Here is a 17,234-nt window from a genome sequence, read left to right on the forward strand (position 1 = left end):
TTGGGGGGGGGGGGGTGCAATACTGGGGTACTGAATTCAGTGGCACTCTATTAAACTATATCCCTAGCAATTTTATTATTTATTTTTAAGGCAGGGTCTTGCTAAGTTGCTCAGGCTGGCCTGGAATTTGTGATCTTCCTGCCTCAGCCTTCTCAATAGCTGCAATTATAGGGATGCACCAGCACACCCAGCTCTGGTTACTTTTAAATGAACTGCATCACTGCTTACAGGAATTGTATTTAATTCATTAAAGGCTAGAACGCTGTCCATAACAATACATAATACGGCAGTAAATTATCAGAAAAAGAAAAAAACTAAAAACCTACAAAAAGATACATAACAAACAGAAGTCATTAAGAAGTTATGAAAATAAAAGTCATTAAGAAGTTATGAAAATAAAAACTGCACAATGAAATGATAATCCAGCTCTTCCACCTAAATTTACGAAGTAACACTATGAAGCACTCATTGGAACACAGCATTAACAGAAAGAGTTTAAGGAGATAATAAATTATCTGCTTGCATGCTTCCCTATTATCTACCTTCCTCTACTCCAAATCACTTCTATATTAGATCATTTAACTAATGAGATAAAATATTTAAAGATATTTTTAAAACTCACATTATTTTGTATCTAAGACTTACTACAGTTTTATACCACCCCAGAAAGTCAGTAAGTATAAGCAAGCCCTGATTTTTCTCCAAATTGAAAGAATTCAATTTCTCTAATCTCTTCTCAAAAGCTAAAGAAAGAACAAAAAAGTTGTGCTCTCTTATCCATGAGGTATACGTTACAAGAACCCCAGTAGATGCCTGAAACCATGGATAGTACCAAATCCCATGTTTTAACTTAAACATACAAACCAATGATAAAGTTTAATATATGAATCAAACACAGTACAAGATTAAGAATAATAATAAAATAGAATAAACAATATACTATAATAAAAGCCATGTGAATGTGGACTCTATCTCAAAATACCTTACTGTACTACATTCTTCTTTTTGTGATAATGTAAGATGATACTGAAAGGAAGTAATTTATGACCTTCTTCTTTTTAGCATGTCTGAACTTACAGCATCACTACCTTTGTGCTATTTCTTCAACGCTCTGTGATACAATAATAATAGATATGATAATTCAGACAGCTATGAAGTGACTAATAAGTGGACAGTATATACAGCAACGATGATAGGATGATTCTTGTCCCAGGGCGGACAGAGTAAGATGGTACAAGATTTCATGATGGCACTCAGAATGGAGTGCAATTTAAAACTTATGAATTATTTTATTTCTGGACCATTTAGTATTTTCACCTACAGTTGATCATGGGTGGCTGAATAAGCAATGTTCAACTGTGGATGGTGGTAGGAGTGGGTGGGTAGGGCAACTATATATCTCCTATCACATTCAGAGAGTAAAAGTACATCAGCATAAGAAGCTGGTTTCAATGAAGGGTAAAAAGTAGAAGATCCTATGAGTACTTAACCCCAGTATGTTAGGAAGTAACATTTAAAACACACCTATAAACTCTTAAGACAGTTTGCAACCAAATACGTAGAAAAGACCTGTGAGTGACAGAGAAACAAACTGCCACTCCCAATACTATGCAAAATTTTCAACAGATTCAAGTGTAAATTGCTTTACTGATCAAGAGTAATACTCTCAGTAATTACAACAAGCACTTACTAAGCATGTAACATTATTTCATTTAATTCTCATGAGATGCATTATCCCAATATCACAGAACAAATAATTAAGGCTCAGGTAGAACTGAATCAAACCCATGTCTAATTCCACAGCTCTACTATTAGCCATGGTATAATCAATTAATGAAGCTAAACAAAAGGATTAAATTAGGTTTGCATTTTTTAGTCAATAAAATAACAGTGAAATCCTAGTTTTACTATAATTCAGTAAACCAAATTATAAGTATCTCTTGTATGAAAAGATGTATAACAATAAATAAAGCACTGTATTACTAAATAAAGATTTATTCTGTATCTTTAAAAATAATAGTCTACATTTCAGGTTTCAAAGTATTAGAAAAATGGCATCATTTCTTTAAAAACATATGTAGGGACTGAGCATACTGCAAGAAGATATGCACGCATACAAGCAACACTAGGAAGGGTAAACATCAGGAATTACATCAAAATGAAACAAAACAAAAGCTGAGGTCTGAGAAAATAGAGGATAGGGAATGGAGAAATAGGGGTTATATTTTAAGTTTACAGAATAAGTAACAGAGTCTTGGTCAAAGTCATAATGAACAATGTGAACTCAGCTAGAGTCATAGAAGGGCTTTAAATAAATAAGAAAATATTTGTGAAGTTTTCCCTCTACATCCCAATGTACTTATGGTATTTTCTATGGAAATGCAAAATAAGTATAAAAATAGACTGTTGGACTACATGAAAGGGTGGGGGGAAGCAAATGTAAGTACACCAACACGCATCTCTGTTTCTCTTGGTTATTCAGTTTATAAACCAGTCTAACCACTGGGTACATATAAATGTAATTATCCTACTTTGCATAACTTAGTGCTGCCTAGTAAGACTTTAATTCTTTTAAACTATTGTAACCATATACCTGTTTCAATGAAAATATCTGAAATTTCTATGATATGAGCTAAAATTCATGAATTTCCTTCTCTCATGCTAATCTGATTTCAAACCCAAATCCAAAGTGTACTTAAATTTGATTCAAACTCAAATCCAAAGTATACTTAAATCTTCTTGATCTTATTTTATTATTACATAATTCTTGGTGGGAGGAGACTTACAGCTCCCTTAAAAAAACAGTTCTCTAGGGCTGGGATTGTGGCTCAGCGGTAGTGCCCTTGCCTGACATGTGTGAGGCACTGGGTTCGATTCTCAGCATCATGTATAAATAATGAATAAAATAAAGGTCTATCAACAACTAAAAAAAACATATAAAAATAAAATACAGTTCTCTAAAACTAAAAATATACTTTCTCTTTGCTATCAACAAATGGCATTATATATTTTTATAAGAAAATAATAAACATCTGAAATTATATATTTGCCATTGATTTTACAGATGTGGTTTAAAAATTCAACAACTTTCTGAAAATTTAAAGGTGTCTTAAAACCACCTAGCTCAAGTTTTTTATTCTTTTGTCATCCTTATTTTATTTCAGTTAAGGGAGTTACTAGAGATACTCTTGTCCTCTTCTTAAAAAGATTGGTTGGTAGCAGGAGTCCAAGATTCTAATCTTGATTCTGCCATAAATCAAATGTATAACTTAAGACACTGACTTAATTTCTCTAGCTCTAACCCACACCCATTTTTAAATCTGTAAAATGATGCCAAAGCTCCTTCAGGTTATATGTTGAAAAGATTTTATCTAACACCAGAGGTATTAAGGGGAAATAGTTATGGTTATCATCTAGGCAAAGGTTAAAAACAATGAGAGAAAATTTTTGTTTTTAAAATATGAACTGCTTCACGAATTTGCATGTCATCCTTGCCCAGGGGCCATGCTTATCTTCTCTGTATCGTTCCAATTTTTGTGTATGTGCTGTTGAAGCAAGCCACCAAGATAGACTTTAACTTTCTTGGATCTCCTAAGCCTTTTCTATTCCTCTAGGGCACATTATACTTCATTTAATTTGGCGACAATAAAAATGAGTGGGTGAGGCGTGTGAAGCGCTAGGTTCAATCCTCAGCATCAGATGAAAAAACCAAATAAAATAAAGGCATGCTGTCCATCTACGACAACAACAACAAATTAATAATAAAAAAAAAAAGAGTGGGTGAGTGGGTCTCTACTTACACGTAGTAAGTTAAAACCACATTGTAAGTCATGTTGTAAGTCCCCACTTTAAAAAAAAAACAGATTAGAACTGACCTACATACTAGAGACAGAAAGAAATCTCATTGTTAAATAAATAATGGTATATTCACAAAATAAAATATTATGCACTTATTTTAAAAATCACATTTTTCTTTTGGGGGAATGGGGTACTGGGCATTCAATTCAGGGACACTCAACCACTGAGCTACATCCCTAGCCCTATTTTGTATTTTATTTAGAGACAGGGCCTCACTGAGTTGCTTAGTACCTTGCTTTTGCTGAGGCTGGCTTTGAACTTGTGATCTTCCTGCCTCAGCCTCCTGAGCTGCTGGGATTACAGGTGTGCACCACCACACCCAACAACAACAAAAAAATCACATTTTTTCAAAGGAACTTAAACTTCAATTTTATTTTTTTATGACTTTTTAAAATATTTATTCTTAAGTTTTAGGTGGACACAATATCTTTATTTTATTTTTATGTGGTGCTGAGAATAGAACCCAGTGCCTCATGCATGCTAGGTGAGCTCTCTACCATTGAGCCACAACCCCAGTCCCTCGAACTTCAATTTTAAAAAGCTACAATTAACAAGCTAGTAAATGTAAAACATTTAATACAGGCTAGGCATAGGGTAAATATTTAACATATGATATAAACAATAAGTAATGATATAAATTACAAGCACAATAGTAACTATTATGAAAAAAGCTCAACTGCATTTACCTTATAAAAAAAGAAAAGCACAGGCATGAGAAAGGATGGAAGAAATACAAACTGTTAACAGTAGTTGTACAGCCACCTGTGTGAGATTATTTAGCTTTTCTGTTTACTGCACTTTTCTTTTTTTGCAATAACTGTGAACTATTTTTATAATATTTATGTAAACCAGTAACTTAAACTTTTGCCTTTATTTACTTTTTTTTTTCCATTTTCAAGCCTAGTAGTCACTTTATTTTCTTTTTTTTTTTTTATTTTTTAATTTTTTATTGTGGGTTGTTCAAAACATTACAAATTTCTTGACATATCATATTCCACACTTTGATTCAAGTGGGTTATGAACTCCCACCTTCACCCCATACACAGATTGCAGAATCACATCAGTTACACATCCATTGATTTACAAATTGCCATCCTAGTGTCTGTTGTGCTCCGCTGCCTTTCCCATCCTCCANTGATTCTAGTTATTAACTTTTGTGCTATGGGTGTCCTATTGAGGAATTTGGAGCCCGACCCCACCGAATGTAGATCGTAGCCAACTTTTTCTTCTATCAGACGGCGCGTCTCTGATTTGATATCAAGCTCCTTGATCCATTTTGAATTCACTTTTGTGCATGGCGAGAGAAAGGGATTCAGTTTCATTTTGTTGCATATGGATTTCCAGTTTTCCCAGCACCATTTGTTGAAGATGCTATCCTTCCTCCATTGCATGCTTTTAGCCCCTTTATCAAATATAAGATAGTTGTAGTTTTGTGGATTGGTTTCTGTGTCCTCTATTCTGTACCACCTTTATTTACTTTTAAATCAGCACTATATGATGACCTGCCACACTACCCTCTATAAAGATCAATGAACAATTTGAATGTAGTTACCATAGAAAATTTAGTTTTGGACTTTAAAAATCATTATCTTAATATCAGGAATTAGAAGTTCTAAAGGCAGTGAAATGAATCCACATTAAAGCATTATATTTCAATAATCATTCATAAGCTTATGCTGTGACACTCTCATAATGAGAAGTAGTAAAAGGTTAAGACTAATATATACATGTTTCTTACAAATCAAATTTTAATATGCAAGCTTTTGGTTGTACTATTATTCTAGAACATGAATAATGTGATACATATATCTGTATCTAAACCAATAAATTGTACTATGGTGGAACCAACTAGAAAAAACTGTATTGCCAAATGTTCCTCTCTATAAAAAGACCAGAATTTAGTTCTGTAGTCTTTTTTATATAGAGACCAAGCTTTGCCTTACTAGAGAAAAAAAAAAAAAAAGTGGCCAAATGCAGTCAGCAATGCAGTCATTTTGTTATTACAGTAATTTTATACTTACTTTCTCTGTTACAGTCATTTTATACTTACTTTCTACTACTCCTGGAATTGCTCTATAATGCTGAAACTGGTAGAAGGATTTTTCCAACATATACTCAGGATTAATTTCTTCTACACGTAGTAAGTTTAAAACCATGTTGTAAGTCAAATGAAAAGCACTATTTAGAGGATCAGCTGAGCCCTAAGGGAGAATAACATCAATGTCATAAGTTTTTAAATAAATTCTTATAAGCATTTTAATGTTATAATGCTTAATCATTTAATCTATGTTATGTGATACTACAGAACTATACTAGTTCTTTCCCTTAGATGACTAATGTAAAGTGATAAAATAGTTGATGTTTGGGAAAGTGAAGGGGGAAAAAAGAAATCACTAGGACAATAGTAATTAAAACACTATGCCAAATGTGTTTAGTTTTCTGCTTTGCAAGCACATGGTAGGATTATGCTTTTCTGGCCCCCTAATAAATTGAGAGGAAAGTGACATGTCACTCACTTCCTGGGTGCATATTTACTTGCTGGTGTGAAAAGCTATCATTTCCCCTCTGGCACAGTGACTAATAGTGTACCAGATTATTGTGGTATCATCAGATCTAACAATGATAAGTACAATCTCCTCTACCAACCAGCAATGAATACATAGCAGGTAAGAGAAACAAGTCTTAAGTTCCTAAATTTACATCTGTTAGTGAAGCATGAGTTAATGTATATTGACACAGCACACTAAAATTATATTGGTATGATACTCAGATAAAAATGCATTTTCAAATTTTTATTTATTTATTTTTGATGGTGCTGGAGAACTTAGGGCTTTCCATGTGTGAAGCAAATGTTCTAACCACTTACCTCCGTCCCCAGTCCAATAAAAGTATCCTGAAATTCCTGTGACAAACTGCTAAATTTAAAGACCATTCTTTATGTATATTTCAATAATTCCTTTTTGTCCTCCTAATTGTGGCTGTTACCAAAGAAGGGCGAGACTAAGGAATAGATAGTATATTTCACTGTAAAATACAATAAATTTTATTGTGGAATTTTAAAATAGTGTGACCTTAACTTACAATAAGGTTTATATCCAAAATATTACCTTTACATCTAAACTTTTTTTTTTTTTTTTAGCAATGTTTTCTTCGGAAGTATGTTTTTAAATGCTAATACCTCATAAGTATGAAAGTATATAATTATATAAAAGAATGACTAAATCATTGAGGGAATATGCTGAAATATTTAGAAATTTTACTAAGTATGCTAAATATTTCTAAATGGTGTAGTAAAATATGCAAATTCTATTATTCAGGGTATCTTAAGTTGAGAACTACAGACCCACCATTTAGAATTCAGACTTTTAAATGTATGTAGACAGCTTTTATGAGAAAAAGAAGTAGATCTTTTACCAGAATATCAAATGAAGGTATTTAACTCTGAAAACCTCAAGAGCCATAAAATTCGGAAATTTATTCACTTACCTTAACAATAAGGCCCAAAAGAGGGGCAAATTTAGCATAAATAACAGACTCTTAGAAAAGAGGAACTAGACAACTTCAGCTATTTTTTAATTCTGCAAACAGGCTCAGTTTTAATTTTCTGTTATTTTTATCTTCTGTATTACCTCCTCTAAGAAATCTGGGGTTTCAATATGCCAAATGTTTATTTCTAACCCCAAGCTCTACTTCTGTATTTTTTAAAAATATTTATTTTAGTTGTATTAAGACACAATACCTTTATTTTATTTATTTATTTTTATGTGGTGTTGAGGATCGAACCCAGGGCCTTGCATGTGCTAGGTAAGTACTCTACCGATGAGCCACAACCCTAGCCCTGCTTCTGTATTTTATGAAAAATTTTTTAGTTGTACATGGACACAATATCTTTAATTAATTTATTTATTTTTATGTGGTGCTGAGGATCAAACCCAGTGCCTCACATGTGCAAGGCAAGTGCTCTACCACTGAACTACAACCACAGTCCATGCTTCTGTATTTTTAACTGCTATACAAGACACACAATTGAATTTTCAGTCACCAGAAATTCAGCATAGATTCTGACACTGTATCCAAGTAAGCCCAAGGTAGTCCCACCTTTCCCTATTGAACTGGTATAATTACTAATAGCCCCTTCCTTTTATCTTACAGTATTCCAGTTTGAATGAAAAACAAGATAGTTATACTATTTAAAATAAAATCTCTCTTGTTTTTTCCCTATCTAACCAACTTATTTCTCTCATAGATTAAAGGAAAATGAGTTTCTCACTTAAGTTATAATTTAGGAGTTCTTTCTTCTGTTTTTTCCCCCCTTCCTTTTAATTAATCATTACAGATTATTTCCTCAATACATTTCAGATTAGTTTTTGCTTTCTTACCATTGCTACCATTTCAGTTCAGTGGTTCATCAAATCATACCTAAATTACACTACCATCTTAACTGTTCTAGTTTCAATTTCAATTTATTTAGTATGATGAATCTAAGATTCTGTTAAAAGAATCTTCTTAACTATAATTTCATTGTAATATTGGGATCACTTCTCTATTCAGCAGTAATATATGACTATATAAATTCCCTCTTGGTACCGAAATCAATCAAGCAATGTACATACACACACACACACACACACACACACACAGTGTAGTATACCCATACAATGGAATATTAACTGATAAAATAGAAATGAAGTACTGACACATGACACAAGATGAAACCTGAAAACATTACATTAAGCAAACAAAGACAGATACAGGAGGCCACATTTTATATGAGCCTGTTCATCTGAAATGTTCAGTATAAGCTAATCTATTGAAACAGAAAGATTAGTAGCTGTCTAGAACTTAAGAAGCCAGATCTTAGTAGTGAAGGAGAGTGACTATTAAGAAGTAGAGGGTTTCTTTCTTGGGTTGCTGAAAATGTTCTAAGAATTAAATGAAAGACAACAGATCTTTACACTTACAGAGCAACAAATCCAGAAATGTCAAGTGAATGGAATGAAACTGTACTTAAAGAACCAGATGCTATCCTAAAAATATTACCTCCTACAATCTGGCAACCTGATTCTGTTCTTTTCATACATATAATACAAGGAAAGAAAAACAGTACTTGTTACATCTGCCACTTGTCAAAGAGAATAATAATACAAATTTTTGGTCTTGTGTAATTTTCCTTCCATGAAGAATTAAAGTTATATGAATCCTTGTGAAAAGGCTTTCAAGTGTTGATGTTTGAAACTGAAAACATGATACCATATGACCATTATGAATATGTACAGTCATGCTTTGTCTTTACTTTTATAAAAACAAAGAAAAATATACATGACATCTTTATCTAATTTTCCCTTGATATATGTATGTAATAACTACCCAATGTAAATTCTTCCCAAGTTTTAGAAGTTAAACAGAAATCTATTTGATACATATAGACATAGGTGTAACTTAAAATGTTTTACAGCTTCATTTGAGGAGCTAATTGGCTAGCAATTAATGTTATGTGTTTAGTTCATTTTATGTTTCCTATCTTATTATGTTTTCTCTAAGGACTTCTTACTAAATAAAGAAGGAAAGCAAGCAGTTAAACTTCTGGAAAATTCCTCAACCATCCAAAATTCAAAAACTAAGCAAACAAAATAAAAAGCTAATTTTCAATAAAGCTTAAAATACAAATTTATGATTAAGATATTTATAATTAACAAAGTGAACTGTAAAAGTATATTTGCTAGATGAATTTATTAAAGCATTTGGGCTTGAAAAGATTGAGGAAGATGACTGTCCAAAACATCAATATTATGTGTCCCACTTCCTATCAGATAGGTAAACTGCAACTTGTACAGTGGAGGAAGCAAATAGAGGTATCCTAAATCTAGAGGTTGAAATAAACATTTCTGCCCTCTTTGGGCATCTTCCCAGCCACCTCCATTGTATAAGCGGCTCTTCATCTTTTAGCTGAAGTACAATGCAAGATATCAGTATCTTGAGTGGTTATTTTCTTCTACCTACCTAAATTTAAATAGTTCAATGAAAATCATCTACTTTTAGAAAGGTACTTGAACCGACACAACTAATTGTGAAGTTGCTCCTGAAGTATATTTCTACAATTCTTGTAAAAGCATGGAACCTTAACTCAGTTACCTTAAGTAGTTGTTTTCCAATTGTTGGGCTCATCTTTTCATCTACCATAAGAATTACTATTCCTCTATCATCCATTCCTCTCCTTCCAGCACGACCAGACATCTGAATGTATTCACCAGAGGAAATCTGAATGAACACAATTAAAATAGAGTTTAGGAGAAACTCCTTTTTTTTCCCCCCATGTTCTTGAATTTTTATTTTAAATTTTACAAATAAAATTTCTACATTCCAAGGAAGAAAACACGATTTTAAACAACAAGAACTTATAGAAAAATTTAAGTAGAAGTTCCCAAATGCAAAACACTTGAGAATAATGTTTTTTTTTTAAAGACAGTGTGAGACACACGTCACAGAGAGAGAGAGAGAGAGAGAGAGAGAGAGAGAGAGAGAGAAGGAGTGAGAGAGAATTTTTTAAAATTTATTTTTTAGTTTTCGGCGGGCACAACATCTTTCTTTGTATGTGGTGCTGAGGATTGAACCCGGGCCGTACGCATGCCAGGTGAGCGCGCTACCGCTTGAGCCACATCCCCAGCCTGAGAATAATGTTACAAAACTAAATTTTAGCTCTAAGCCAGTAACTGCTGATTCATGTTTTCAAATACACCACAGCTACCAGGAAATACTGGCTTATTCACTGGTATTTAAAAAAAAAAAAAAAAAAAACAACTTTCAGTCTAATAGTCTGAAAAACAGAGAAATCTGAGAAAGCAAACAATGAACCAAACTCAACCAAATATAGTGACTTGACCATAATTAATTTTCTAAATCTGAAGTAAGATTAAGATAAAATTAAAACTATAATTAAAAAAGGCACAATTCTTCATATGTATGCTTGGGATTTGGTACAATTCATCTGCCACTGAGGATAAACAAGTGGAGAAACGTTAGGAATCTTTCATATGCAACCTTTCAAAGCAGCACTGAACCACATGAACACTGGGAATAGTTATTTGTATAAGTACATGTATAAGTCTGAATTCCATTAAAAAAAAAAACCTCAAAAAGAGTGAAGAAACACTATGCTTATAAGAAGGCATACTACTTATAATATCAAACAAGAATAGATCAGTCATCTTAGAACAAGGGAAGTACTATACAAACAACAAAAATAGCAACTCTTATAAGCATCAAAACATTTTTTTTTAAAATTCAATAAAAATCTCAGCAGGATCAAAGGGCATCAATGATAATTTTAAAATCATAATTAGGAAATTATGATCTTGAATCATGAAGAAGAGGCTGCTTTGTTAAATTCAGCTCCTTACTTACCCTTATCCTGAGATCCTGTATTACTGTTTTAGTCAGCTATTTCCCTGCTGTGACTAAAGGACCCGACTAGAACAATTTTAGGGGAGGAAAAGTTTATTTGAGAGCTCATGGTTTCAGAGGTCCTCGTCCATAGAAGACTGGTCCATTTCATGGGGCTCTAGGTGAGGCAGAACATCATGGCAGAAGAGTGTGGCAGAGGGAAATAAATAGCTCACATTTTGATCAGGAAGCAGAAAAAGAAAAACTCCACTCTCCAGACAGAAAATATATACCCCATGGCCATGCCCCCAATTAATCACTTCCTCCAGCCACCACTCAGTTAATACCATCAGTGATTCACTGATTAGGTTAAGACTTTCACAGCCCCAAAGTCTTCTTACATTGTCTCACACGTGAGCTTTTGGGGGACACCTCGTATCCAAACTATAACATTTCCCACAAAAGGACAATGAATGCCAAGGATCAAGTTACAAAAGACTTAGTATGTATTTTCTTATAGCATCAATTTTACACATAGAATTCTCTTAATTTTAAGCTGACAGACTATGGAAAACAAAAATTACATTAATTTAAAATACAAAACACGAAAGATAGCTCTTTATAATTAAAAATCATATTCTACATAAATTACCCCTTTCAATTTAAAAAAGTAAGTTAAAAACATTTTAGAAGGGTACGTAAAAAATGTCTAGAGAATTGACATTGCCCACTATGCTTAAATTTCTCTTTATTTTATAGTATCTAATACATTTTGAAACAAAACAAATAAAAAAAAACACTGTTGTTATTACACTTCTACCATGGGTACATGTCAGGGTTTTGATAATTAGTAATTACTGCCTGAAACGTCTCTAAAGCTGAAAAGAACCACGGAGAAATTATATTAAGAATCAATGATAAATTTCAAAGATAAAAGGTTAACTAAAGGACTACTCATAATTCTCCCCAAATGTTATACTAAATGAGTCTTTGGCTCATACTGAATACTCAATGTAGAAAATTTTCGTTTATCACTGCTTTTCACTCTTACCAATGCTTCACTGCCTTCCTGATAAAGACGCACCTGGTGATAGTAAAGAACTACCTTCTCTATGAAGTCTCCCCTGACTCTAATGAGTCATACAACTGACTTCCCTTCTTACAATATTATCCTTCTAGAAATGCTTCTCAGAGCATCTATAATATTTAGATATAAGATTATAGACATGTTGCATGTCTGTTAACTTTCATGTGGTACTATTCTCTTTAAAGTTGGGGTTTTTTAGTTCTTGATTTTACATTAGCATCCCAGTATCTAATCTTGGTAACTGCTTGATGAATGGGGTATTTTTCTCTGGATTTAAGATTTACTATTTACCCCGTTCACTGTTTCACCCATGCTCCCAACTCTCTTTTGTTCTGTGTTTACAAAATATGTATGTAAACCCATTAGAACTTCTATTTTATACTTGAAGGGGAAAACAGTGAGCTGCAAAGAGCCATTGTAATAGGGGTGTTTTACATACCTTAAACTTTTAAGAAATGAACATTCTAGATTTAAAATGTTTAAAAGAATTAAAAAATAACTCATAGACTTATCTCCCATCACCAAACTCCTTCATCCAAAGGAGCTTCTGGGAGTCACTGGATAGATAAGGGATCCATGGTTTACTCTTGATTAATTTTTAGATTTCAAATCTGTAATTTGTACAGATTTCTATATCCCATATCAGAAATGTTTGGAATTTGGATTTTGGAACATGTATAGACTTTATCAGTTTAGCAACCCTAATACAAAACTCTGAACTGCTCCAAAAGCCAAAATTTTTTGAGCATCATGTTGGTCATTAGTGTTTTATTATTTTGAAGTTTTTTCAAATTAAGGAATCTCCACCATATAAGCTCAGGTACAATTTCTTAAGTATTTGGGACTGAAAAATCTCCAAAGCAAAGTCATTTTAGGTAAAACAAAAATCAAAGTTATTTCAATATATGAATTACTTTACTCACCCATCGGAAATCCTTCCCATCAAATTTACGGGCATTTGTAAATAAAACAGTTCTAGCTGGCATGTTAATTCCCATAGCAAAAGTCTCTGTGGCAAATAAGGCCTAAACAAATAATATATAATTAAACATGTATTTTAAGATAAAAATCAGTCTTACAATTTTCAGGAGTAAAAAACTATCAATAATTTTTAATTATTTAATGAGATCCTACAAAAATAACAGAGAAGATGCTATTTGCAAATGTATTGTAATATTTTGCATACAAAAGTATTAGATATTATTTGATGTCCCTTGTATCCCCAAATTTTTTAGTTCAAGGAAAACAGCCTATTCTAAATTCTAGTGGCGTTAACGAGAATTCTCTCAACTTGTCTAAAAAAGCTTCAAACTGTACAATGTTTTTCTAAACACATATTGCAAAATTTCCTGGCTTCTTCACTAATAATACAAGAGATCTGGAAATCACTTCAACACTGTGATCTCAGGGGAGGTCAGACTCAGTCTTTAGGATCACAACTAAGATTGAACCAACAAAAATAGTTGAAGCATAAAAAGATATATGTACATGTCACTAAGACACCAAATTTTCCTCAATAGGAAAGATAATACTTTAATATTCATTGGCTAAAAGGAATGAAGGTATTTGTGGGAAATGAAAGGAATGCATCTCTTTCACTTTTAATTTTATTTATAATTACTTGAATTTTACAACAAACAACTATCATTCATACTTTTTAAAAAAAAATCCTTTAAAAGTAAAACTTCACAAATTTATAATCTAGAAGGGAAAAAAGGGACTTATTAAGACCCAGTATAAACATTACCAAATCTTTATTAAAGTAACTCAAACCTGTAATTCTAGCAGCTTGGGAGGGAGAGACAGGAGGATCGTCTCTGAATTCGTGAATTCAAAGCCAGCCTTAGTAATAATGAGGCACTAAGCAACTCAGTGAGACTCTGTCGCTAAATAAAATACAAAATAGGGCTGGGGATGTGACTCAGTGGTTGAGTGTCCCTGAGTTCAATCCCTGATACCCTGATACCTCAAATACATTCTTCAGGATGAAAAATTATTTCTTAAAAAAATTCTATGTAAGGCTTTAAAATTCTCCAATAAAGCTCCATCCTTTTTAAAATTTTAATGATTTTTAAATATAAAATAATTGGTGAGTCATATAGAAGCTCATGTTTCCAATGTGAAACTGTAACCCTCTGGGTTCAAGCATCAATGTAATTTTTTTAGAAAATCAAATTAGACTCTCCATGGGTTCAATCAAAACATTCTATAACTCTCTTTCCTAATTCTTTTTTTTAATACTTTTATTTCACTTAATTATTTTTAGTGGTGCTGAGGATCGAACCCAGAGTCTTGCATGTGTGAGGCGAGTGCTCTACTGCTGAGCTACAACCCCAGTCCTCTCTTTCCTAACTTTAACAAGCAGTTCTTGTCTTCTTTAAATGAGTCCTCTTAATCAGTAGGAAGAAGTTCACTTATTAAATCAACTCCATGTCTAATAAGTAGACAGCACCTTCTCCAAAAGGTATTCAATAGTGATACTATTTCTTACTTTAAGGAAACATGATTTCTTTTTTAATCTGCATGCCAAAATTTATTCTTTAAGAATAAACACAAAAATCAAAACATTGCCGAGAGAGGTTGTGAGGATAGCTCAGTGATAGAGTGCTTGGTTAGCCATGTGTGAGGACCTGGGTTCAATCCCCCACACAGAAGAAACAAAATAAAACTGCTCACAAACAATGTTAACTGTAATCTTCAAACTGTCTATAGGACACAATTCAGTGGCATTACAAATAAAAATAAAACCATACCTTTATCAATCCTTCAGAAAAGAGAATTTCTATAGTTTCTTTCAAAATAGGAAGTAAACCACCATGGTGAATACCAATCCCTCGCTTCAAAAGAGGAAGTACATGTTCAACCTGTGATTTTCGAATAACATTTATGATAGGACATTTTAAAATGTTAAACTAAATATTAAGAAAAATGGGTAATTAAAAAGAATGTTTTGTTTAAAGAAAGCATAAAATGTTTTCAGGATAAAAACCTTTTCATGAAATCTTATCAGAATAAAAGCAAAACCCAAACCCCATATTGCCAGATTATTTAACTTAAAATATAAACAAACTCTGGCCTTCCTTTATCTATGACATAATAAGTATGTGCGAATAAATTTCACAAATCCTTTGATGCCTCAAATTTTTCAGGATCATTTCATCTCCTCCAAAATAATCCTGAGCTAAGAGAATAGAGTTTATCTGTGCAAAATAAATTAACAGACCAGCATGTTGGTATGTGCCTATAGTTCAAGCTACTATAGAAGCTGATGTAGAAGGATTAATCTAGAATTCAGAGCTGTCTGGGCAACAGGGTGAAACTCTGTATCTTAAAAAATAAACAAACAAACCTAAAATGTAACTGGTCATTCATAAGCAAGAAAAATAACTATGACCAGACTTAACATAAATATGAACTTCATTTAAAAATAAACACATAATCATTAACATCTATAAAACAACATCAAATACCTACTATTAGAAGTATGTTAAGATAACAAAGTTTTGTATAAAGATATGGCTCATTCCTTTTATACTAATAATTCAGTTGAGAAGAAAAATTACAAAACAGATTTATAAATACCATTTTAAAGGTCAACAAACATGCTATTGTAAGTCTTAAATAAATCCCTTACAAATCAAGCATTCATTTGTACAGCAGAGTATTACTCCAAATATTTGTCTTCATATAACAAAAGTTTCATGTACTATGTTGATCTAAAGTAGTAGTTTTCAGTTTTGGATATACAGTTGAATCACATAGGGAGTTTTTGAAAGAAATCTAGTAACAGTATAGAAACCAGAGCCATCAAATCAGAATCTCTGGGAGTGGCACCTAAGTATCAGCATATTTTAGAATTCTCATGCAATTTCAACGTTCAAAAGAAAAACATGATTACAGTAGTGTTAATTTCCTCACTAAACATAATTTTGATTAGGTACTCTCTTGTTTTGTTGTATTTGGTATTCTTATGAATTAAGAAATAGTACTAGCACTAAAAATTTCATAATGTGGCAACAAAAGCAGTAATATTCAGATCATGTGTTTTTTTTTCTTTTTTTTTTGGTGAAAAGCTCCCAAATCTTTTCTCCAGTTACCTTTTCAGCACTTTAAAATACAAATTAACGTATCATTTCAGTATACAAGGCTGCAAAGTACAAGCAGTGCTACACTGTAACAAAAGCTAATATAAGCCATTTATTAACATCTATACTTAGTAATTTTTAAAACTTACCTGAGGGAGTTTTTTATCTTCATCAGACAAGCAGTCAATTGCATTACTAAATACTTCTTCAACCATCTTCTTTTCTTCGTCTAAGAGAAAATTCAAGGGCACATAAATATTAAAATGAGTCTGATACCAAACTTCACACATTACAATAGGAGTCTACAGAGTAAAAGTAAAGAATCAGTGCTTAAGAAGCAGATAAAAATCACCACATAATTAATAAAATTTACTGTCTCTCAAAATGTATCTAGAAAACTAAATTCATGAAAAAAGCAAATAAAAATAGTAACAAATAACTACACTAAGTGCTTTACAAGTAACACCTATTTCTAACAATATAGGACACAACAACTATTATTACCCACCTTTTATTATTACCCACCTTTTATTAAGTGAGGTTTAGTGTATATAACCAACACTGCTATTAACTGTTAGAATAATGATACCAAAGCCCATGCTCTTAATCACTGGACTGTCCTCTTGTACTATCAAATAATTACTCAATACATATTTGTTAAATTAATCAACATATAATCTTGAAACTTTTATCATTTTTGGCACCGGTATTTTAGAGAAAACACTTCTAAGCAGAGCAATTCACTCAAAAAATATTGGCATTAGGAAGCTGTGTAGTTACCATCTGTCGTTTTAGAGAGAGAGAGAGACTGAGAGAGACAGGGG

At 32.4% G+C, this 17,234-nt stretch overlaps 1 protein-coding gene and 1 non-coding gene across 3 annotated transcripts in view; both read right to left on the reverse strand.

Annotated features, from left to right (window-relative positions):
• The window catches only part of Mtrex (Mtr4 exosome RNA helicase), a 100,041-nt gene that overhangs the window by 50,779 nt on the left and 32,028 nt on the right, over nucleotides 1–17,234 (reverse strand). For both annotated transcript variants that reach the window (XM_015497298.2, XM_048800036.1), the window contains 5 exons: nucleotides 16,560–16,639; nucleotides 15,079–15,189; nucleotides 13,249–13,350; nucleotides 9,991–10,116; nucleotides 5,909–6,059 (listed from right to left, as the gene is read on the reverse strand). In XM_015497298.2, the coding sequence (XP_015352784.1) occupies nucleotides 5,909–6,059; nucleotides 9,991–10,116; nucleotides 13,249–13,350; nucleotides 15,079–15,189; nucleotides 16,560–16,639 (570 nt within the window). The remainder of the gene's footprint in view (nucleotides 1–5,908; nucleotides 6,060–9,990; nucleotides 10,117–13,248; nucleotides 13,351–15,078; nucleotides 15,190–16,559; nucleotides 16,640–17,234) is intronic.
• On the reverse strand, nucleotides 3,455–3,557 carry LOC125615778. Its single transcript, XR_007346372.1, has one exon. It is a non-coding gene; the product is annotated as a U6 spliceosomal RNA (small nuclear RNA).

Source organism: Marmota marmota, unplaced genomic scaffold (genome assembly GCF_001458135.2).
Source record: "Marmota marmota marmota unplaced genomic scaffold, marMar, whole genome shotgun sequence".
NCBI lineage: Eukaryota > Metazoa > Chordata > Mammalia > Rodentia > Sciuridae > Marmota > Marmota marmota.